This window comes from Hemicordylus capensis, chromosome 4 (assembly GCF_027244095.1).
Source record: "Hemicordylus capensis ecotype Gifberg chromosome 4, rHemCap1.1.pri, whole genome shotgun sequence".
Lineage (NCBI taxonomy): Eukaryota > Metazoa > Chordata > Lepidosauria > Squamata > Cordylidae > Hemicordylus > Hemicordylus capensis.
In genome coordinates, this window is record NC_069660.1 from 266,201,214 (window position 1) to 266,224,601 (window position 23,388).

The 23,388-nt window shown below is 43.8% G+C and overlaps 1 protein-coding gene across 4 annotated transcripts in view; it reads left to right on the forward strand.

The window, feature by feature from the left end:
• ADHFE1 (alcohol dehydrogenase iron containing 1) overlaps positions 1-18,368 on the forward strand; it is a 29,653-nt gene extending 11,285 nt beyond the window's left edge. For all 4 annotated transcript variants that reach the window (XM_053313324.1, XM_053313325.1, XM_053313327.1 and 1 more), the window contains 9 exons: positions 896-1,092; positions 1,391-1,468; positions 2,139-2,244; positions 7,971-8,123; positions 9,180-9,278; positions 11,692-11,770; positions 11,908-12,004; positions 13,816-13,973; positions 17,995-18,368. In XM_053313324.1, the coding sequence (XP_053169299.1) occupies positions 896-1,092; positions 1,391-1,468; positions 2,139-2,244; positions 7,971-8,123; positions 9,180-9,278; positions 11,692-11,770; positions 11,908-12,004; positions 13,816-13,973; positions 17,995-18,078 (1,051 nt within the window). In that variant the 3' untranslated portion in view covers positions 18,079-18,368. The remainder of the gene's footprint in view (positions 1-895; positions 1,093-1,390; positions 1,469-2,138; positions 2,245-7,970; positions 8,124-9,179; positions 9,279-11,691; positions 11,771-11,907; positions 12,005-13,815; positions 13,974-17,994) is intronic.
• The last annotated feature ends 5,020 nt before the right edge of the window (positions 18,369-23,388 follow it).

Genomic DNA, 23,388 nt, shown 5'->3' on the forward strand with positions numbered 1-23,388 from the left:
TCGGAGGAAACTTATTCTAGCAATTCTTTGTGGTTTTAGTCTTATTGGATATTGCATTTTCTAGTAAAATGATCATTTCTGCAAATGATTTCAACAATAGGACATCTCCAGGTGAATGTTCATTGGTGTGCTCCCCTACTTATTGTGTACTTCAGAACTCTGAATCTAGAATGCTCACTTGGTAGAATGTATTAAGCCTCATACACTTTAGCTCAGGGTTTCTTAACCTTGGGCCCCCAGATGTTGTTGGACTACAACTCCCATAATCCCCAAGCAAAAGCCTTTGCAGCTGAGGTTTCTGGGAGTTGTAGTCCAACAACATCTGGGGGCCCAAAGTTTAAAAAAAACCCTGCTTTAGCTGCAAAATACATGAAGAGATGGGTGGACTCTCCCCACAGCTTCAGGTCCCCAGAACTATAGGTTTCTTAGTGCTTAATTATTAGAGGCTTTTAAAATTGTTGTTCAGAAAAGTCAAAAGAAGAAGAAATCTTTATTCATTTCTGTATGTGTACAGTGGGGAGAATCAGGGTCACTGGACATCATCCTGCAGAGCTTTTTTGTTTTCAGGAAAGGGAAAGAGCCCTGGGAAGTTGTGGGATTTTCCTTCCCATAGCTGCTAATAGTGCCTCATTTACATTTGGGTCTCTGGATTATGGGCCTATATTTTCATACTGTTGAGATCCAGAAATCATTATATTTTCACACTGTTGAGATCCAGCCAGTAATGGAATCCTCCAGGAAGAGACAAAATATCTGAACTGCTAGATCTGTATATTTTGCATTTTTCCCCATTTATTTTATCTTTCAGTTTTAAAATACATTGCGACACTCTGTGAATTGTAAGGTAGGACAAGATAAAACTTTCAAATAAACCAAAAGGTCTTTTCTTTCCAAGTTTCATGGATGCCATCGAATTTGCTAAAAAGGGGGAGTTTGACTCCTATGTTGCCATAGGCGGAGGTTCAGTTATTGACACTTGTAAAACTGCTGATCTGTACGCATCCAGTCCTGAGTCAGATTTCTTGGATTATGTCAATGCTCCCATTGGAAAAGGAAAGCCTGTCAAAGTCACTCTCAAACCACTGATTGCAGGTAAGGAAAGTGGGGGGAGGAGAGGGAGAGGGAGAAATGATAGCATGTGTGATGTTTTTAAATTTTCATTTCTTATATCATAAGGAGGTATTGTCCTACAAGCTCTACCTGGGAACCTTAAGTAAGATGGATTGAGTAAGTGATAAATAAATATCTTCACACAAATTGCCAAAAGGCCTAGTGTTTTCTCTGGAGAGCTGATTAAGACCAAGTAGTAGTATAGTATATAACCTCCATTTTTAGGTTGATTTATGACATTGTGTCTATTGTAACAAAATCAATGCATTCTTTTTCAAAGTTCCTACAACAGCTGGAACTGGAAGCGAAACCACTGGGGTTGCTATTTTTGATTACAAAGAACTAAAAGTAAAAACTGGTAAGGATTATATAAATATATATATTATCTTGGTTCCTTTCCAAGCTCCTTTTGTGTTAAAATGTTCTGATTGATTATTTTCTCTGACTTTCAATTCTTCCATTTTACTGTATTCAATGGCACATCTCCCATGAACAAGTTTCTCTTGGGTAAGGTTCTCTAATGCATGATAATAATGAAATACATATCTATACAGATTTGGGGGACCATAAGGGGAAACACTTGTACAAAACTTTGTATGGTGTACAGCTGGGTTCAGATAGAACAAACCAGGGTTACTAGTGCAAGCTTCAAGCTCATGCATTTCTCTCACTCCACATATGGAAATTGAAATATTCTCGTAATCTGATACAAACCACAGTTTACTGTTACATCTGAACTCATGAAACTTTTTAACAAGCCTAGATATCAAACCATAGTTTGTTAGATCTTAATCTGGCCAGTTTTTTTATTTGTGTTCAGCATAAACTAAGGATTACTCACACATGATACATTTCCTACATGGATATCACTATGTAGCAAATTTCATACACCCCACCTGTATATCTTTGCATATAATACATTTGTACATTGTTTATAAATATGCAACACTTCTGCGGTGTTTATATTGTGAAATATTTGTAGACAGTCTCTTTTTCTAAATAAAAACTTACACAATTTCCCTGTTTAGGCATTGCTTCTAGAGCCATTAAACCCTATTTGGGTATAATTGATCCTCTGCACACTCTCTATATGCCTGAGCGGGTAGTAGCCAACAGTGGCTTTGATGTGCTTTGGTAAGTATATGTGGTCCTTATTGTGGACTTCTTTTAATTTAAATATATTTTGAATTTTCTTGGTTAATGTGTGTTAGTGAAGATTGACTAAATGTTTTAGAGGCAGAATGACAGTCTGACTTAACATTTCAGCATTCACTTGATCTGCTTCTAGTTGGTTTATCTCTCAGTTCCTTATCCCTCTTTCCCTCTGCACATATCCACAGTAGAAGCTTACACAGCTTTAATGCAGTGTAATGGCTATTCCTTCTTGCCATGGAATGCTAACAGAGAATTGTCAGCAGACATACCAAACTATAAAGCTCTATGCAGGTATTAGAGGTCTATAAAATCATTCATGGTGTGGAGAAAGTGGGTAGAGAGAAATTCTTCTCCCTCTCCCATAACACTAGAACTAGGGGTCATCCCATGAAATTGATTGCCAGGAAATCTAGGACCAACAAATGGAAGTACTTTTTCATACAATGCATAATCAGCTTGTGGAATTCTCTGCCACGACATGTGGTGACAGCCAACAACCTGGATGGCTTTAAGAGGAGTTTGGATAACTTCATGGAGGAGAGGTCTATCTTTGGCTACTAGTCGGAGGGCTACAGGCCACTTCCAGCCTCAAAGACAGGATGCCTCTGAGTACCAGTTGCAGGGGAGTAACAGCAGGAGAGAGGGCATGTCCTCAACTCCTGCCTGTAGGCTCCCAGTGGCATCTGGTGGGCCACTGTGCGAAACAGGATGCTGGACTAGATGGGCCCTGGGCCTGATCCAGCAGGGCTTTTCTTATGTTCTTATGTTCATTGTACATGTATGTGTGTTTGTGCGCTTGACTGTATATGCATTCATTTTAAAAGTGAACCTGAGTACAAGTCTCCTCAGTTCAGGGTACAGATAGGAAGTGTACTACTGTATGTGTGAGAAATTGTAGCTCTGTTCACACATTAGACACTAGAAAGAGCATTCCATAGGCAACATGCCATAGCTAAGAAACCCTTTTCCCTAGCTGTCACCAGCCTCACCTCAGAAGTTGGGGGCACCCGGAGAGGAGCATCTGACAATAACTGCAGTATCCTGGCAGGGCAATGTCAGGAGAAGTGGCCCAGTACCAAGTTTCTAAACTGTGTAGGGCTTTAAAGGTCAGCACCATCACTTCAAATTGTGTCCAGAAATGGGCAAGAGCCTGTGAAGTAAAATATGATTGTTACATCCACTATACTGTAGGGACTAAACTCATCCTAAAAGGCTCTATAATTCATTAGTTAGTTGAATATGAATATCTTTATAGCAGTACTTGACCAGATTCCAGCATTCTAGTACAATATTTACATTCAGTATAGTTGGTACAGTCTATCTGTCAGTTATGGTTACATTGCGAAGCTTACCCAAACCAGGAGCACATCCTTACCCAACTTGTATGCAATGGCACAAAATTTGGCAACACAATGGGTAGCATATATAGTCTTATCAGCAAGAAGATAGATTACATAAAAATCCATTGGTCTTCCCTGTAAGTTCAGCTAGTTAGTTTTTATCTATCGATCATACTTTTAGAGAGCTGGTCATGTAGTAGCAAGCATGACTTGTCCCCTTAGCTAAGCAAGGTCTGCCCTGGTTGCATATGAATGGGAGACAATATGTGAGCACTGTAAGATATTCCCCTCAAGATGGAGCCACTCTGGGAAGAGCTGAAGGTTTCAAGTTCCCTCCCTGGCATCTCCCAAGATAGGGCTGAGAGAAATTCCTGCCTGCAACGTTGGAGAAGCCACTGCCAGTCTGTGTAGAGTAGACAATATTGAGCTAGCTGGACCTATGGTCTGACTCAGTATATGGCAGCTTCCTATGTTCCTATACTTGTAAACCACCCCAAACAGCCATTTCTGGGCAGTTTACAACAACATAAAACAGGTTAAAACAAAAATAAAAACCTTAAAACAAATTAAAAACCAGTCTAGTTAAAAGGTTTGGGTGTAAAAATGTGTCTTTAATAAAAGTTGGGGAGGCTCTTATTTCAGCAGGGAGCACATTCCAGAGAATGTGGCAACAGAGAAGCCTCACCCCTGTGTAGCAACTAGAGGAGCTGGTGGCCTGCCCGTTGCCGTTTTCTCCACACACACACACACACACACACACCATTTTGTTTCCCGCCTCGCCTCCTGTGCCACCACTTTCCTCTTCCCCTGCTGGCAGCTTGCTTGCTAACTCTTGTGAGAGCTACCATGCATGGGTTTAGCGACGGGTATGCCTGAGAGAGGGTGAGAGAAAGAGAACCAGCACCTTGTATTTTGCCTGAAAACCTATTGGTAGCCAGTGTAGTTCTTTCAATATAGGAGTCATATGGTCTCTTCAAGATGGCCTTGACACCAGCCTAGCTGCTGCATTCTGTACCAACTACAGTTTCTGAATTACATACAAGGGCAGCAGCCACACACAGAGTGCATTGCAGTAGTCAAATCTGGAGGTTACCAGCATATGTACTACTGTTCTGAGGTCATTTACCTCAAGAAACAGATGCAGATGGTGCATCAGCCAAAGCTGATAGAAAGCACTTCAGGCCACTGCTTTAACCTGGGGCGCGAGAGAGAGGTTTGGACCCAGAAGCACTCCCAGATTGCTTGCCTGTTCCTTCTGGGGAAATGTGAACCCATCCAGAACCGGCAGATCAAAATTGTCTCCCGAGATCCAACCTCGCACATTAAGTACCTCTGTCTTACTTGGATTTAGTCTCAGTTTGTTATCCCTCATCCAGCCCATCACTGCCTCCAGGAGGCTTTACAGACAGGGCTTCTACCCCGAATCTCCTTCAGAAGAGTGTGTGTGTTCACACACCAGCCAGACTTACCCTGAAGTCCCTTTGAGATCCTTGGACCCACTCCACATACAAATTGAGCTTTGTCTTGCGAATTCTAGCTTATCCTGGTGTATTTCTGAGTTTTAAAAATGCTGGTTTTAAGCTAGTTTTTCTGAAATAGGGATAGGCACTGATGTAGAATCATTAGCATGATCAGAGGGATACTCTCTTTAGAAATGCAGATACAGTTCTTTAGTAAGCACTCCCCACCCCATTTGCTAGAAGGAAAACACAGAAGCATGCCATGTGAACTGGACCAAAACAAAACCCAAGAGCAGAGGGGAGAGGCTGCTTCCCTCAATTTAATTAACAGTGTAATTCGACTTGGCTTTGATCAACATTTACCCCGCTGCATGAAGCCATGGGCGAATAACTCCCTGGCAAGCATTTAGGGAGGTTATGCCTTCTCCTGATGCTGATGACATGGAAAAACAGATTTGGGTGTCATCAGTATACTGATATCCTGATGATCTCTCCCAGCGGTTTCATATAGATGTTAAAAAGCACTGGCGATAGTATGGAGCCCTGGGGGATACCATATAAAAGTTCGTGTTTTGAAGAACAACAGTCTCCAAGTGACACCATCTGGAATCTGCCCAAGAGGTAGGAGCAGAACCACTGCAAAACAGCGCCAGGCACTCCAGAAGGATACTATGACTGATAGTATCAAAAGCCACTGATAGATCCAAAAGGACTAACAGTCTCACACTCCCTCTGTCAATTCCCCATTGGGGATCATCTATCAGGGCATCCAAGGTAGTCTCCACCCCATAGCCTACCCGAAAACCAGTTTGAAATGGGTCTAGATAATCAGTTTCCTCCAAGACCGCCTGGAGCTGAGAGGCCACCACCCTCTCAATTACCTTGCCCAGCCATGGGAGGTTGGAAATAGGCCTATGGTTCCTCAACTCTGAGGGATCTAATGCAGGCTTCTTTAGAAGAGGCCTAATGATTGCGTCCTTAAGACAAGGAGGCATCCTGCCCTCCCTCAGAGAAGCATTTATTATTTCCACCAGGCCGTCTACAACAGCCTCCTTGCTAGATAGAACAAGCCATGTTGGACAAGGGTCAAGAGAACAAGTGGTAGGCCCCACTGCTCCAAGCTGCTTGTCCACATCCTCAGGAGTCACAAACTGAAAAAGATCCAATCAAACCACATAAGAGGAGTTGTTGGGCACCTCCAGTTCAGACATCTAATTAATTGTGGAGTCTCCATCTAGGTCGGTCCAAATCCGGGAGATTTTGTGTGCAAAAAACCGCAGCAGGTAACTGATGACTCCAAATTCTGGTTCAAGGGAGGGGGAGCAGATACTAGTCCCCTCACAACCCTGAACAACTCCACTGGACGTGAACTCGCAGAGGCAATAGGGCAGAAAAGAACCGCCTCTTTGCCGCACGTATTGCCTGAGCATAGAACTTTAGATGTGCTCTATGTAATGACACCAGAGGAGGTCGGCGGGGGGAGGGGGAACCTCTGGAACTCCCTCTGTGGCCATGGCAATGCTACCAGAGGTGCTAAGTTTCAGGGTTGTTTTTTTTAAAATTAAGGTAGAACCCCTGAACTTGAACCAAACCAGGGGGTGTTCAGGTGTGCACAAAACCAAACATGCCCAGTCCAGTTCAGACTCAATCCAAACCGGGCATACCGGTTTTGTGCACACCCCTAAGTCCTAGTCATATAAAACCTAACAGCTCTGCAAACATCCATTCATTGCCACTGTTGCTTCTGGATGGAAATGGGGAATAGAAAGGAAGTATTATAATCTCAGGTGCCCTATGGAAGACTAACTAACTCCAGACTAAAGACACTTTGACAATAGAATTGGCTGCATCTTATAGGGAAACATGACTGTGAACTAACCTCAGGGCACAGCGTAATTCAGGAGGGTAGAACAACAGACATGGGCAAGTTCAGGCTTCTCCTAGCAGGATAATAGTCATCTATTCTGGAGTACCTTGCCAATGCCTGGGATTATCAGGAAAGGGTAACTATGTGCAACCTGTCCCCTTAGTACTGGAGAAAACTCACCAATGCAGGTGCAGATTTAACAAAGGATTATATGTAACTCTGACAACTTAGCACAAAGGCTCTTCACACAAGCAGCTAAATCTGGGTCATCAGCCTCTAACCCAGAGTTACATGCACAGGTGAACCAGGGCAAATGTCCCAATCCCTGGTAGCTGAATCTGGGTAACTCTGCTCCTAACTCTTGCTCTTAACTCACATTAGTGAAGAGCAGGGTCCCCAGTACCTAGGCCTGTCAATTGTGTGCCAGCATTTCCTGGTGTGTTCAGGTTCTAGCAGCCAGCCGCCATGTTTGTGAGCAAGCACTCACAAGGGGCTGCTAGCTGTGAATGTGCCACTCTTCATAGCCCACTCTATGGTCCCATGCTAGCAATGGCTTGAATAGGACTTGGCCCGCCTCCTGCCCCCTCATGACCAAAGTGTGGCTGATGACTGGGCTTTGACCATGCTTTGCATTGTCAGAAGGTTCTTCTCTCGATTCTCGGGGGACTTCCCTGATCCAAGCTCGCCATTGCAGCACTCGTCTGGAATCGGGGGTTGCAGAGCCCAACAGAGGCCCTTCTCATCTGTCCAGTATGTAGTAAGGACTCTTCCAGCCCCAAACTACCCACTTCTGGTCGTGTGCTAGAGCCCAATGTATATTACTCACTCACCGTGACACAAGTCTTTCATGGTGCTTGAAGATAGCTGCCTCAGCATGGGGTATGTGTGTATGGTAACCACACAAGAAAAATCAGGAGCAGTCACTCACTCATTCTTTTTCAGTCATACTGATTTTGCAAATCATTATAGGACAAATCACTTGAATTCAAGTTCTTCCATTTTCTGTATTTCTCTCCTCATACCCGATCATCCTGCCAGCCATGCTCTTGAATCCTATACTGCTCTTCCTTACAATCAGCGCAGTCCCTGCCCTTCAAACCCAGTGAGCCGACCAGCTTACCAAGGAAGCAATCCCATCAGTGATGTCTGGGCCATCCATGCACTGCAAATTGTTGCTAAATATTTGAAGAGGTAACGTTTTTCTCATTAACTTTCTATCCTTTCATAAAAACTGTTCCCTAACATTAAGCAAATTATTTTTTTAAAATCTGTTTAGATTATTTTCCCTTTCCCCAACTTACCTTCGTAGATTATTTTTCTTTTCCCCAACTTATCTTTGTAGCCGCTCATAAACGATGTCGCACATCATACAGTTAAGCTTGATGTGTATTAAATTAATGACTGTTGAAATGATTCTTGTTGGTTATTGGAAAACCAATAAAACATTATCTTTTTAAAAATTATGTTTACTCCAAAGTAAGTCCCTCTGAAACCAGTGGGCTTCATCTCTCAAAAGTGTGTTTAGGATTGCAATCTTATTATATTAGAATGTGTAGAACTTTCTGTCTTGAGCCATGCAGTTGACTTCTGAAGGCAGGATGTAATGGCAAAGAGAATTAGGATATATCTAACAGGGTTTACTGTCTGTGCTCAGTTTTATAAGATGGATATGAAAAATAATTGAACAGCTCAAATATGTGTCATGGGAGTTGCATAACTGAAGTCTCAAAAAAAGAGAGATAATATCAGGCAGCCTATAAACCACCTTTCAGTGCACCAGACTACTTGGTTGGGACAGGTGCCTTGGGCAGCAAGCACCAGAAATCATAGTGCTTTATTCTGACCTCTGCTGGTACACATACCCAGTTCCAGTAACTTTCAGAAAGGTAGCTTCCACACTGGTTGATTTTGAAACAGTGATGCAGGTGGGTCCATGACCACTGCTACTTTTAAGGAGCTTGGGGATGCAAATGAATATTTTATCCTGGTTGCTTGCTTGGCATCTTCTAGGATTTCTGGAAACATTCTACATAGGCATGTAAGCAGGTGAGCAAGGATCCCAAGTCTGCTGTGTATAATGCTTGCCCTGCTGATCAAAGTATCTGGATCCTTTCTTTGTGCATCTGATAAAGTAGTTTGTTGCCTATGAAAGCCATGATAAATCTTTTCAGCACAAAAGTGATAGCACAATTTGCTTGTTTCACAGCATGCATACTTACTTTGAGTCAAATATTTGCATTTGCACAGAGCCATCAGGAACCCAGAGGATCGAGAAGCAAGGGCTAAGATGCATCTAGCAAGTGTTTTTGCTGGAATTGGCTTTGGAAATGCTGGTGTACATCTTTGGTGAGTTGGGTACGAGTTTTATTGTGGTACCATGGCTTGGGTTTTGTTCTACAAAAATATGAAATGCAGAAGCAGGATTCCTCAAATATAAATAGTTGCAAATGACAGTTAAGTATGTTTCCCAACAGGAAACCAGAGCACTTAAAATTTGATCTCAGCAGTTTAAAATATGCTAAGAACAATAGGATTATATTGAGTTTTCCAATGTTTGTAGACTGAAATTTTAAAAGGAGCCCACATGTTCCTGTTTATGTGAGGAAATATGAAGACTGATCCAGTGTGGTGTAGTGGTTGGAGTGCTGGACTAGGACCGGGGAGACCCGAGTTCAAATCCCCATTCAGCCATGAAACTAGCTGAGTGATTCTGGGCCAGTCACTTCTCTCTCAGCCTAACCTACTTCACAGGGTTGTTGTGAGGAGAAACTCAAGTACTGTATGTAGTACATTGCTCTGGGCTCCTTGGAGGAAGAGCAGGATATAAATGTTTTTTTAAAAAACCATTCTCAAATGGATCTACAAGCAGGATCCTAGATTTCTGAGGTCCTACTCATGGATTCATCTTTGGATAACTATCTTAATGCAACATTTCTATTTTTAGGCACTCACACAATCCCTTTAAAAAGCTAGTCTATGAGTCCAAAATATTGCATCAGAAGTGGTTCATAGATTATGCAAAATAACCTAATAAAAAGGAACTGATAGCATAAGAATTATTGAACTGTGGTTTGGCATGACAACTCATTGTTGTAGTGCTCAGTTGCCATACTTCAACTAACAAAAAGATCTAGGTATACATAGGAAGTATCTTCTTTGAAAATAATACTCAAACACAAACATAGGTGCTGGTCTGAATAGAACTGAAGAAAAATACTTTAAATTGATGAATATTTTCACAGACTAAGAGTTATATCTAGTTAATAGCACTGCCTAGATTCTTGGCTGAACCAAAGAGACATTTACATTATGTTATCTTTTCTACCACCTATGTACTTAAGCGCATTACCCAAGTGCTCAAGTATGCAATAAAAGCATTCCATAATTTTATGAAAATAAAAATCCACATATTATCGCATTACTGCAGTGGCTTATCCTTTCCCCTACCCAGTGTTCCTATGTCCTGTGCTTTGCGGGGAGGGGGACAACCATTCTGAGTTCATAAACTCATACAAGTTCACAATTGTGTATGGAAAAAGGGCAGATTGACATCTTTCTTCCACATACATAACCTGATCCCACTACACACAGAACCCCAGATTACTGCATAGATGATCAAGACATTGCACATAGGGAAGAGGGCATAAGGTCAAGTGTGATGTTTCCCTTTAGAATGAGTAATGTATGGATATGCTGATGCAGTCAGATGCAAATTGCTATCGACCTCTTTTTGTGTATATGTGCTTCTCTTGGCTTCTGTCTGCAGAACTATTTGCATGTAACTTTTTTTGGAACATGTGCATCTTGGTACATAAGCATCTTGCTAGATATAATGCAAAACCATGGTTTGTTTAGCAAACTCACAGTTTTGACTAGGGATGTGCCAAAACGTGACTCAGCATCCAAACTGCAGGCACCTCCCTTTAAAAATGAGGCCTTACACAGCCACTTTAAAGCAAAGGAGAGCCGGTCCATACCTGCTCCTCCTCTGATTGTCACTATTGCCATAATCCCAGCACTCCCCCCAACTACCCCTATGCAATGCCAGCATGCACATGGCCTTCACTGACCACGCAAATGCTGACCATACAAATGGCCACTACACATGTGCAGCGGCCATGTGCATGCCAATTCCACACGCCCATGCCTGCTCCTCCTCCGATCGCCACCATTGCCATAATCCCAGAGCTCCCCCCTGCTATGTCCATGCATCGGCCGGGCATCTCCCAGCTACCTCTGCACGATGCCAGCACACACAAGGCCTCTGCCGACCACCCAAATGCTGGCCACGCAAATGGCTGCCGTGCATGTGCAGTGGCCATGTGCATGCTGACGCTCTGCGCAGGCTGCAGGGAACGATGCCGCAGCTGCCACAGCTTTGCTAGAGTGACTGCTGCGGCCGGAAATGCAGTGGGGTGGCAGCGGAGCAGGTAAGGACCTGCTTCTTAAGGGAACCGCTCCCCACCCCCCACACCTGCACGAGCCGTTGGTGCACATCCCTACCTGGAACTTTATCCCGAATGTGAGATCCCACCAGCTTTGTACCTTTTTCTCCTATATGTCTATTATTATTTTTGTTGCTATATTGTTATTACTAGAAGATTGTATTCAGAATATATTCCCCCACTTGACCTAATCACAACACAGGGAAGTGGGCTGAGAGGAGTCAAAGAGGTAGGCACAGATCCTCTATAATACTGTCACAACAGTTCCATATATCTTAGTATTCAAATTAAGATTTTTCTTCTTCCTCTCCTAGCCATGGAATGTCTTATCCTATTTCTGGCCTAGTGAAGAAATACAAAGCAAAGGATTATAATGTGGATCATTCTCTTGTGGTAACAACTCAATATTCTTGTTAGTCATTTGCCTGCAACTGATATAATCCTGGTATTATCTTCAATGTATTCTCCCACTGATTTATCAGCAGTATATATTGCCTGACTGATGTGCCCTATGCTTTATTTTCCTCCAGCCACATGGCCTTTCTGTTGTGCTCACGTCTCCAGCAGTGTTTACTTTCACAGCACCAATGTGCCCTGAGCGTCACTTGGAAGCTGCCCAGATAATGGGTATGATTCTCTTGATAACATTTTGAGAAAATGCTTTTGGAAACACTTGACTAAATGTCTTGCAAGATCTAGGACACTAGCAAAATGCTAATACATGATCAAAAAACAATAGATTTAGGGATTCTCAGACTGTGGCATATGGAGCCTTTGCACATTGTTTAAAAACAGTATTCATTTCCCCTTATATAGCAGTACATATGGACATAAGAACAGCCCTGCTGGATCAGGCCCAAGGCCCATCTAGTCCAGCATCCTGTTTCACACAGTAGCCCACCAGATGCCACTGGAAGCCACAGGCAGGAGTTGAGGGCATGCCCTCTCTCCTGCTGTTACTCCCCCACAACTGGTACTCAGAGGCATCCTGCCTTTGAGGCTGGAGGTAGCCTATAGCCCTCCGACTAGTAGCCATTGATAGACCTCTCTGCCATGAAGTTATCCAAACCCCTCCGGGGTGTTGGCTGTCACCACATCTTGTGGCAGAGAATTCCACAAGCTGATTATGTGTTGTGTGAAAAAAATATTTCTGTTTATTGGTCCTAAATTTCCTGGCAATCAATTTCATGGGATGACCCCTGGTTCTAGTGTTATGGGAGAGGGAGAAGAATTTCTCTCGATCCACTTCATGCATGATTGTATAGACCTCTATCATGTCTCCCTGCAGTCATCTTTTTTCTAAACTGAATAGCCCCAGGTGTTGTATCCTTGCCTCACAAGGAAGATGCTCTGGGGCCTGATCATCTTGGTTGCCCTCTTCTGCACCTTCTACAATGTTCTTCTTCAGATGTAGTGGCCAGAATAGTACACAATACTCCAGGTGTGGCTGCACCATAGTTTTGTATAAGGGTATAATATTCGCAGTTTTATTTTCAATCCCCTTCCTATTGATCCCTAGCATGGAATTGGCCTTTTTTATCCATCATGCAAGCACAAGCTGCCCTTAGGTCTGCATTAGAAGTCAGAGAGATGTGAGAGAGATGTGGAAAGCAGAAGCAGGTCTTTGATAGTGAACATGAATTATCCATTTTGCTAAGCAGGGTCTGCCCTGGTTTGCCTTTGGATGGGTGCCTAAAAGCAAGCACTGCCTGCTGTAAGATATTCCCCCTGGGGATGGGGCTGTAGCTCACTGATAGAGCATCTGCTTGCATGTAGAAGGTCCCAGGTTCATTCCCTGACATCTCCAGGGAGGGCTGGGAAAGATTCCTGCCTGCAGCCTTCGAGAACCGCTGTCAGACAATACTGAGCTAGATAGACCAATGGTCTGACTCAACATAAGGCAGCTTCCTATGTTCCTGTGATATGATAATGAGAGAGAAATCTCAGCCCATGGACACAAGGTGCCTTTCTGTTTGCTTGAAGGACTGTCAGCCAGTCCGACTTGTCTGGAAGCATGCCAATACATATGGGGGCAGAGGGGGGAATAAATTGTCCCTAAAAATGCAGTGACCATCCACTGACCCAGAGCGCATTGCAATAGTCAAGCCGGGAAGTTACCAACTGATGCACCACTGTTTTGAGGTCATCCTCTTCAAGGAATGGGCGCAGCTGTCGAATCAGCCGGAGTATATGTAGTAAAAACATGAAGAATGGAAGAATTACTCCTCATGGCAGTTCATATTAATTTGCATTTTGTTCCACGTTCTGCAAAATGTTTTAAAACTCTTTTAAGGATATATAGAGTGACACTATCTTTCACTGAATGTTACTTTTAGGGAATTGACTGTGTGTGTGTACATGTAATATATTCAACTAATGATAATTCAATTGAGAGGCAATTTATTCCCCACTTGCTCAAAGTTCTTCCCTCATTTTAGGAGCAAACATCAGCACTGCCAAAATGAAAGATGCTGGGATTATTTTGGCAGATACTCTGCGGAAATTCTTATTTGATCTGAATGTTGACGATGGCTTAGCTGCTCTTGGTTACTCTAAAGCCGATATCCCTGCCTTAGTCAAAGGCACACTGCCTCAGGTAGGACAGATGACATTTTTCTTAAAATAAACATTTATTTAAAACATTTATATCCTTGGCTTTTTTTTTGTTCTGCTGGCACCAAAGTATAAGGAGCTACTAGATTATTGGATAAAATCAGTAACTGCAGTGTAGAGCAGGGATTCTCAGCCTTGGGTTCCTAGATGGGTCCCAATGGTCTTTGGTTGGGGATTATGGGAGTTGAAGTCGAACAACATCTGAGGACCCAAGGTTGAGAACCCATGGTGTAGAGGATCCATAGAAGGAAATCAAGACTAGTTTTTTTAAATGTGTGTGTGTCTTTTTGTACACGTCATGCATTTTAGGGGTGTGCACAAAACTGGTTTGCTTGGTTCAGTCTGAATCCAAACTGGGCATGTCACAACCTGCAAATGGCCAGTACTCATGCGTGGTGGCCTCCAAAATGGCCGCCGGCAGTGCAAAAAAGTCTGGAAAAGGCCCTTTTAAGACTGGGGAGACACCCCCCCCAGAGGACCCCCCCCATGGCCACAGAAGCACCCCCCAGGACCCCCACTGAACCCGGCAGACCACTGAGTTTAAAAAACAAATATTTTTAAGCTCTAAAACCCCCAAACCAGCCTAGGGGGTTCAGCTCGACCTCAAACCGAGCTAGGCCCAGTCTGGCTCGAAGGCAAGCCCTCAAGCCAGACCAGTTCGATGTTGAACCTGCTCAAAGGTTAGCCGGTTCGCACATCCCTAATGCATTTATCTCCAGAAGGGCTGTCGAATGACAGACTTATCTTCTGAAAACAGTTGTGTTCGTACAACTATACATGATCCTCCAGATATTTCTAAGTCTTGGAGTTACTTGAAGGTGTGAAGAAAGGCAAGGGATTTATTATAATATGTTTATTGCAAGCTTTTGCCTCCCTTCATAGCCAGTCCTGAACATCACACTGATAGTTCAGTACTGCTAGCCCATGGCCCAGGACTCAAAAGCTGTTTTAAGGAATGTTCAACATTTTTCCGTTGAGCAACAGACTCTTTCCCCTCTACCCCTTGCCTGCCCTAATGCCAGATCACAAACAGCATTTGGAATTCCTTCCATCTAAAAAAAAAATTGCTTGGTGAGGGGTGGTTGTACAAGCAATTCAAATGGGCATGCAGGATTAGTCATATAATTCTTTGGATCCGAATATATTGAGGTGGTTGTATTCTCAGAATGGTCTGACACATTTTGTAATAAATGTCATATTTAGAAGCCGCTGCGTTCCTTCCAATGGCTTTCTTTTTCCAGTCCGAGGGGGGTGATTTCAGATATTTTCTCTGATTTATAAATTCTTGGATCTTTTCATGCTTTTTATTCTTTTAAAATATCTCTGGAGAGGGTGGGAGAGAGAGAACACACACGCACTTGCTGGAGCTTTAATACTGACAACTTGAGATGTAAAGAAGCACTAGTCAACATGATGGCAACCCTTCATCAATGTTGGGAACCTGCTGGGGCAGCTATGCAACTTGAAAGGCAGTTGCTATGGTGTAGCGTGACAGGGCTGTTGTGGAATGACTAAAACCCACTTTCGCACAGTGCTCCTTCCATTGGAAACAACATGTTGACCACTGTCTTTACTAGAAAATCAGTTAGGAAGATAACCCTGTGGTTTGCTGAATTAGCAGGGTAGGGTTCTGCAGAATAGCTGGCTACTGAATGCAGGTAAACAGTATCATCTGATAGGAAGCATTGCCTGCTGCAGGGCATGGTTCGTTGTGTGGAAGATACCCTGAGGTATGGACTGGCATGGGAATCGAACATTCAAAAGGAGCATCCTGGTCAATAATAATGACAGCATGTTTAATGAAAAACAAAGTAATGACAGCATCCTATATAATAAAAGGCTAAGTGAGTGGCCGTGGCTTTGGAACGTTGGGGATCTGCGTCCCTGCCTCCCTGGGCTGTTCTGGGCCTGCGCAAAGCGCAGGCCCAGAAGAGCCCAAGGGACACAGGACCTCAGACACCAGTGTCCCACAGCCACGGGCGGCCATTAGCCGGTGTGTGGCGGCGGCGGAAAGTGAGGAGGCCGAGGCAACCAGAAGCGGCCGCCCTGAAAAAGGTGAGGGCAATGGCGGCGGGGGAAGACCGAGACGGGGGACAGGGAAGCTGGGCAAGGTGGCGGCGAAGCCGCCAACGAGGCCCCCGCCCGCTCACAGCCGTCGCCGCCGCCTGCTCACCCGCCCTCCCAGCTGCCCAAAATGAAGCTGGGGGAGGTGGCGGCGAAGCCGCCAATGAGGCCCCCGCCCGCTCACAGCCGCCGCTGCTGCCTGCTCACCCGCCCTCCCAGCTGCCCAAAATCACCTTCCCCGCTCCCCCCCCAAAAAGATTAAGGGCCAAAATGGCCCATGAGAAGGTCGCCGCCCCCGCCTATCGCCCTCCCAGCTGTTGAAGACCACCTTACCCGCTCCAGCCCGAGGGAAAAGAGAGGAGCTCACGAGCAGAGCTCCTCTCTGTGCTAAGTCACTGCTCAAACTGCCGCTATGGACGCAAAGGACGCCTATTGCGTCCATTGCGACAGTATGGGCAGCAGCTTAACACAGAGAGTAGCTCTGTTCCCGAGTTCCTCTCTTCTCCTTCGGGCTGGAGCGGGTAAGGTGGGCTCCGGCAGCTGGGTGCGCGGGAGGGCGATAGGCGGGGGCGGCCACCTTCTCATGGGCCATTTTGGCCGTTATTCATCCACCCCCCCCCAAAGTAAAAGCAAAATAAGGAAGAACAAAAACAGAGACAACAACAAAACAAAAAACAAAAAGAGAGAGGGGACAAGGGGGGGGAAGAGACAGAAAGAGAGAGAGAGAGACAGAAAAGACGGGATAGAAAGCTAGCGCCCGTTATCATAACGGGCTTAAAAATACTAGTTAGTTTAATAAAATATTAGCAAAGGGCCCATCAATATGAAGAGTCATGTTGTTACCCCTCCCTCCTGTTAGCCCCTTTCTCACTGTTGCTTTCCCTTCCTCCTTTCACTGCTTGCCCCACTTCTCTGGATATCATTGTCTGATTTGCTCTGATGTCACTGTGGGCTTATGATGGCTGGCAAAATGATGGCCCTTCTAGCAGCTATTTGATTAGCTACTCTTATGTCACAAAGAATCTAGCTAGCTGTGGTCCAAGTATATAAGTACTTAAAGAAACATGCAAGACCTTGAAGTCCTTGTGTATCCTATGTGAAACTAAACCCTCTCACTGATGGTAGTATGCCATGTCAAAGGATACCTGACAATGCAGATGGAAATTGAGTGGTGCCTTCTGCTGAAAAAGAGCAAATTGCACTTATTGTTTGTGTAAGGATGCTCTATATACTAGATAGAATCAGTATTTACAAATCTTGGTTGAAAAGCTCATTAAAATAGCCAAATGGGCAGGTTTGTCCACACAAAATCAATAGAAGGTGTGATAGGAAAGTATGAAAGATCTGCATCAAATGATAACAAGAGAGAGGAGAGAGAGAACATACACCCCTGCTAATTTGGCAAAGAGGCACCTTTTAACATGGTGATTCTCTTTATGTAGCAGGGGGACAGAGTAACTGGCCCTATCCACCCCCAGCACAGTACCTCCAGTGACTGTTGCTGATGTCTGTCTTATGTTTCTTTTTAGATAATGAGCCCTTTGGGGACAGGGGTCCATCTTATTTATTTATTCTTCTGTGTAAACCGCCCTGAGCCATTTTGGGAAGGGCAGTATAGAAATCAAATCAAATAAATAATATACATATCTTCATTTTCACCATATGCAACCTAATCCTCTGCTCGTTTACTGAGAAAGAAATTCCACAGTGTTCATTGGGGCTTACTTCTATGTAAATGTGCAATACTGAAAACCACATATTCTGGAGTAATTAAATTAATTTCACTAGGACTACTTTTAACTGTGAAAAGGCATATGCTCCAATGAATTACTCATGTGTAAAGGAACTTTCAGTTATAGCCATCAGTGCATATGTATCCTAACAACAGGTATTTTGTCAGAACCTTTAGATAATTCAATTTTTACTTTTTTCTTTTTAAGGAAAGAGTGACTAAGTTATCTCCTCGTCCACAAACTGAAGAAGAGTTATCTACCCTGTTTGAAGCATCCATGAAATTGTATTAGTTTTGCAAATCTAATGCTTTAAAGTTCTAAAGTTTATTTGTCAAGGGAGAATGAAGCAGTTCAAAACATAAAGAGTACTGTGGCGCTACCAACTACTCAGATTTGTATAATTCATGCTCATTTCTGAAAATTCACATTTCCTCTGCTTGTTAGTGGAAAAAATCAGTGATGGGTTTTCCCCTCATAACAGTGCACTAAATGAACGTTTAGTTGGTCATTTATTGTCTTTGCTATGAAGAGGGCCAAACATTACAGATTAAAAAAATAAAACTTTACAAGTTTGGAAAATGCTTCTTCTACAGCCACTTCTCATTCACGCCTTCCATTCAAACAAAGGATGCTTTGTATTTTATGACTACATTGATCTCTTGACTCAATAAGATTGCTTCCCTCCTATTCTGTGATAGGACTCTTTTATTACTGTATACCGGATGTGGGTCTGTAAGTCAATGTACTACTTATAAAAGAAGCTGAAAGGAAGAGGAGAAAGTTGAAGGCTTTCTGTTTACCCCAAAGATTATGCATCATTCAGATAATAGTCGTGAAATCTGCTATGTCAGCATGGCCTTGCCTGCTCTGAGAACCTTGAGCACTCAGAAGTCTCCATGTTTTGGACTTCTAGGAAAGTGATAAATAAAAAATATGGTACTGCATAACTGAATTGCTGAATACATAATATGAAGATCCTTATAACCTCAAGACATATGGTAGGTTGGGCAATAGCTCAAGATCAGTTAGATTATATATATATATATATATATATATATATATATGCCATAGACATAAACTGGCTGACATACAGACTAACACTGTGTTAGTGCAAATATACTCCATTAGTGCAGAGCTGTGCAACTTCAGCTTTTCAGCTGCTGTTGGGCTACAACCCCCATCATCTTGGACTGTTGGTTACTGTGGGTGGGGATGATGGGAGTGGTAGTCCATCAGCTGGAGGGCTGAAGTTGTGTAGCCCTGCATTAATGCAAGGATGCTGTAAAGGTAGTGTGTGCGTCAAGTCAGTGTCAACTCCTGGTGACCACAGAGCCCTGTAGTTTTTCTTTGATAGAATACAGGAGGGGTTTACCATTGCCATCTCTTGTGCACTATGAGATTATGCCTTTCAGCATCTTCCTATATCACTCCTGCCCAATATAGGCGTTTCCCATATTCTGGGAAACATTACTAGCTTGTTTTCCAGATTAGTGTTGTGCCAGTACAACAGACTGCACTTCACAATCTGTGGCAAACCACCTGCTGTGAAACCACTTCCTTAGTCAATATATGTTGCAGGAATGTTCCAAAGCTATCCACTATTCTCATTGCACGAACACACTAAAACTGCAAGAGCTTGTGTAACTTTGAGCATACACTCACCTGTGCCGGCTTGTATTGTTGGTTACACACCTTTTTTTTTAAAGAACTGTAATTGTGAGAGATCAAGGGCTCTATAATAGAGTGTATCCTGACTACAGAACCCAAAAAGCTATTTGGGGAAAGCAGTGATCATTATATTGGTCTGATGCAGATTTTTATTTATTGCCATCACCCCTGCAAATATACCTGGACTTATCTCCTGCACAGTATGGCACTTGCATTCATTCCTGAAACCAAGAAAAAGGTATTGTACAACCTGCTAGAACAGCAGCCTTTTTAATACTCTGATCTTCTTCCAGCGTACATGTCATGGAGATGGCTGGGCATTTAGCAGTGCATGTGTGAAATGCACACGTTCACACAGTCCCCGATAAGTAATCAGAAACAGGAAGCTTGGGGCCAGTTCACACCTGATGCAGTGGCAATGCTGTGTTTGCCATGGAGTACAGGTTCATCAGGTAGCTGTAGCAGCCAATCTTGGCTTTCTGACAAATGTACTTCTCTACACCTGTGCACGCATTAAAATAATAATAAAATTTGCCAGGTTCATACCTTACATTTTTACAAGTATACCTTCTACATGTAATGTGTAAAGCAGCCCTGTTATCCTACAAGAGCTTGAGCCTGCCCTCCACACACTCATTCTCCGTTGTGTGTGGGAAGGAATTTTTTGCCTAAAATGTCTCACTCACACATTCGGTGACCTATATGCTGGATTTTGAACTTTTAATGAGATACACAAACTTGAACATTGGTCCCAAAGGCCTTCAGTTCACTACTTGGCATTCAGATGCTTATTTTTCAGCTGCTGCTAAAATGGTTAACACATCTTAAAGATGGATTGACTCTTTGATTGTCAGAGGCTCGAATATGCCGCTGCCCCTTTCCATTGTGATGTCACTTGCTTCCCAGCACTTGAAGGGCACCAGCTATTGCCTGACATTGTTGGTGTTGCTGTGGATACAGCTGTAGCTTTGGGAGTCTCTGTGCTGTATATATCTTCTTCCAAAAAAAGGCCTGATCCACCTAAAGCTGTGATTGGAAAAGATGACTAAACCAGAGGAGAGCTGGTCTTGTGGTAGCAAGCATGATTTGTACCCTTAGCTAAGCAGGGTCTGCCCTGGTTGAATATGAAAGGGAGACTAGAAGTGTGAGCACTGTAAGATATTCTCCCTCAGGGAAAGGAGCCACTCTGAGAAGAGCAGAAGGTTCCAAGTTCCATCCCTGGCTTTTCTAAGATAGGGCTGAAAGAGGTACCTGCCTGCAACCTGGGAGAAGCCGCTGCCAGTCTGTGAAGACAAAACTGAGCTAGATAGACCAATGGTCTGATACAGTATATGGCAATTTCCACTCAAATTAAAATCAAGATAAATGTGGGGGCTTTTTGTTTGTTTGTTTGTTTGTTTGTTTAACATTTTCAATCTAATGATTATTTGGGTTAAAGGGAAACATTGTTTTCCATAAAGGCTACGAGAATTATTTCTTCATGGACTGGCCTCTATCACAGAAGTCCAATAGCTGTCCTTCCTGCTATCCAGAAAGGCCAACAGTTTTATTGTTGTTGCATTATATAAGGTCCTGCATCTTTCAGTATGCCAGGGAGGTGCAGAACACTTGGTGAGTAAAGGGTAGCCCCATCCCAGCTGATTCCAGTGGCCTTGCCTGTAGGTGTAACATCCCAAGCCTTAATTGGCTAGTACAGTAACTTGCCTAGGAAGCAAGAGGCTGCTGGTTCGAATCCCCACTGGTATGTTTCCCAGACTATGGGAAACACTTATATCAGGCAGCAGCGATCTAGAAAGATGCTGAAAGGCTTCATCTCATACTGCATGGGAGATGGCAATGGTATGTTGGGCCCTGTTGGGGGTTGTTAATTTTTACCCCCAGTAAGTAAAACAGCAGAGCACTAAGGAATGAGCACACACTCCAGTTACAGAGTAGGTAGCAGAGGATGGTTTAGTTGTTGCAGCTGTTTAAAGAAAATACATGGAGATCCATGTAGAACTAAGTATTTATTGGTTAAGTACACTTGGATAGGAAAGACCTAAACCTAATCCCTAAGAACTACATAATGAATAGGTAAGAAAGATGTTTCCATCTGCTCTCTAGGAGGAAAGGAAGGATTGTGACTCAGCACAGGAAATGTGGAAGAGTCAGATCAGGAGTCTTAGAGTAGAGACAGGTAGAGCAGTTAGGGAGACCCTTACTCACTATCTCTACTCCCAATGCCCCTAGTGGTCATTAGGATAGTTGGTGCAAAAGGTCGATGTACTGGAACTCCATATCCAAAATGGTAAACCCCCTCCTGTATTCTACCAAAGAAAACCACATGGCTGTTTGCTCTCCAGGAGTCGACACCAACTCAACAGCACAACTTTACCGTTACCATAATTTGAGCTCTTTCCTGGAACTTATTTCCAACAATAAGTTTAGGGTGTACCTGAGCATATGAAGAGCACCTTTTCTTCATGGCAGATTCCATTACAGCTTTTAGAAAGTAAGTAAAATCATGGCTTTTTAACCAGGCTTTTATATTAGTGTTTCTTGTTGCTACTGCTTCTGGGCTATGGTTTATGGTTTTATTGTACATATGTCTACCTTTTTAAATAGATTTGTATTTTTTCTTATATTCCAATTTAATACTTGTATTTTTTTAAAAAAAATTGTAAACCACCTTGAGATCATGTTAATGAAAGGCGGTATATAACTCTAACAATCCTATATAATAAAAGCCTTGAGCGTGATCCCGTGTGCCCGTGTCTTTTTGGGCCGTTCTGGGCATGCGCGGAGTGCATGCCCAATCGGGCCAAAAAGATACAGCCGCCCAGACATGGGCGGCCATGTTGGAGCCCAAGAAGCGGCGGCCCAGGAGAAGCGGCCGCCGCCGACAGAAGAAGAGTGCTAGCAAGGCGGCGGCGGAGCCGCAGCCTCAGCCAGAGGTGGCGGTGGCCGCGTCGGGGCAGCTGGCCCCGATGGCGGCCGCCACTGCCACGGCGAGAGTCTGGGTGAGGCGGCGGGCAAAATGCCCCCCGCCATGTTTAAGGGACAAAATGGCCCATGAAAATGCCCCCGCAGCTACCGCCGCCAACCGCCTGGCGCCCACCTTACCCAGAACAGAACTCTCCTTCCCGGGGCCACGTCCTGCAAACGCTTAAATTATTAACTTAAAGAAGGAGAGAGGAGCTCGCATGCAGAGCTCCTCACTCCCTAAAGCCTCTTCCCGTACTGGCGCTTTTGCCGCAAAGGACGCCATAGGCGTCCTTATCAGCCAAAGCGGCAGTACGGGAAGAGGCTTTAAGGAGTGAGGAGCTCTGCATGCGAGCTCCTCTCTCCTTCTTTACGTTGGTAATGCAAGCGATAAAAGGACGTGGTCCCGGGCAGAAGAGGTCTTGGCAGCTGGGAGGGCGGGCGGCTGTTCACCGGCGGAAGCCCCGGGGACATTTAAACGGGCCATTTTAGCCCTTAAACATGAAATGGGGGGGGGGCAACAACCAAAAAGGAAAAAAAACCCAGAAGGAAATAGGAAAAAAATAAGAGAAAGAAAGAGAGAAGAGGATGGAAGACACAGAGCACAAAAAAAAACCCAGATAATGAGAAACAGACAGACAGGTAAAACCACACAAACAAACAAACAAAACTTAACTGGGGGGGGGGGAAGGCTAGTGCCCGTTAATATAACGGGCTTAAAAATACTAGTATATAAATAAATATCAAGTAGCTGGTAAGTGCAGAGCCCTACCAGAGAGGACCAAGTGTCATCCACCATACAGCTAGCGAATGCAGGATCTGATGAAGGTTCAGCCGGTGCACCTTCTTCCATGTTCTCTGAGCATGTTCTACATTCTCTCTGTTGTACACTGTCAACAGGGCACAGGCACAACCAAGTTTAGCTATCCACTGCCTGTAAATATAAATAACACTGTCTTCTGAATAAAGAGG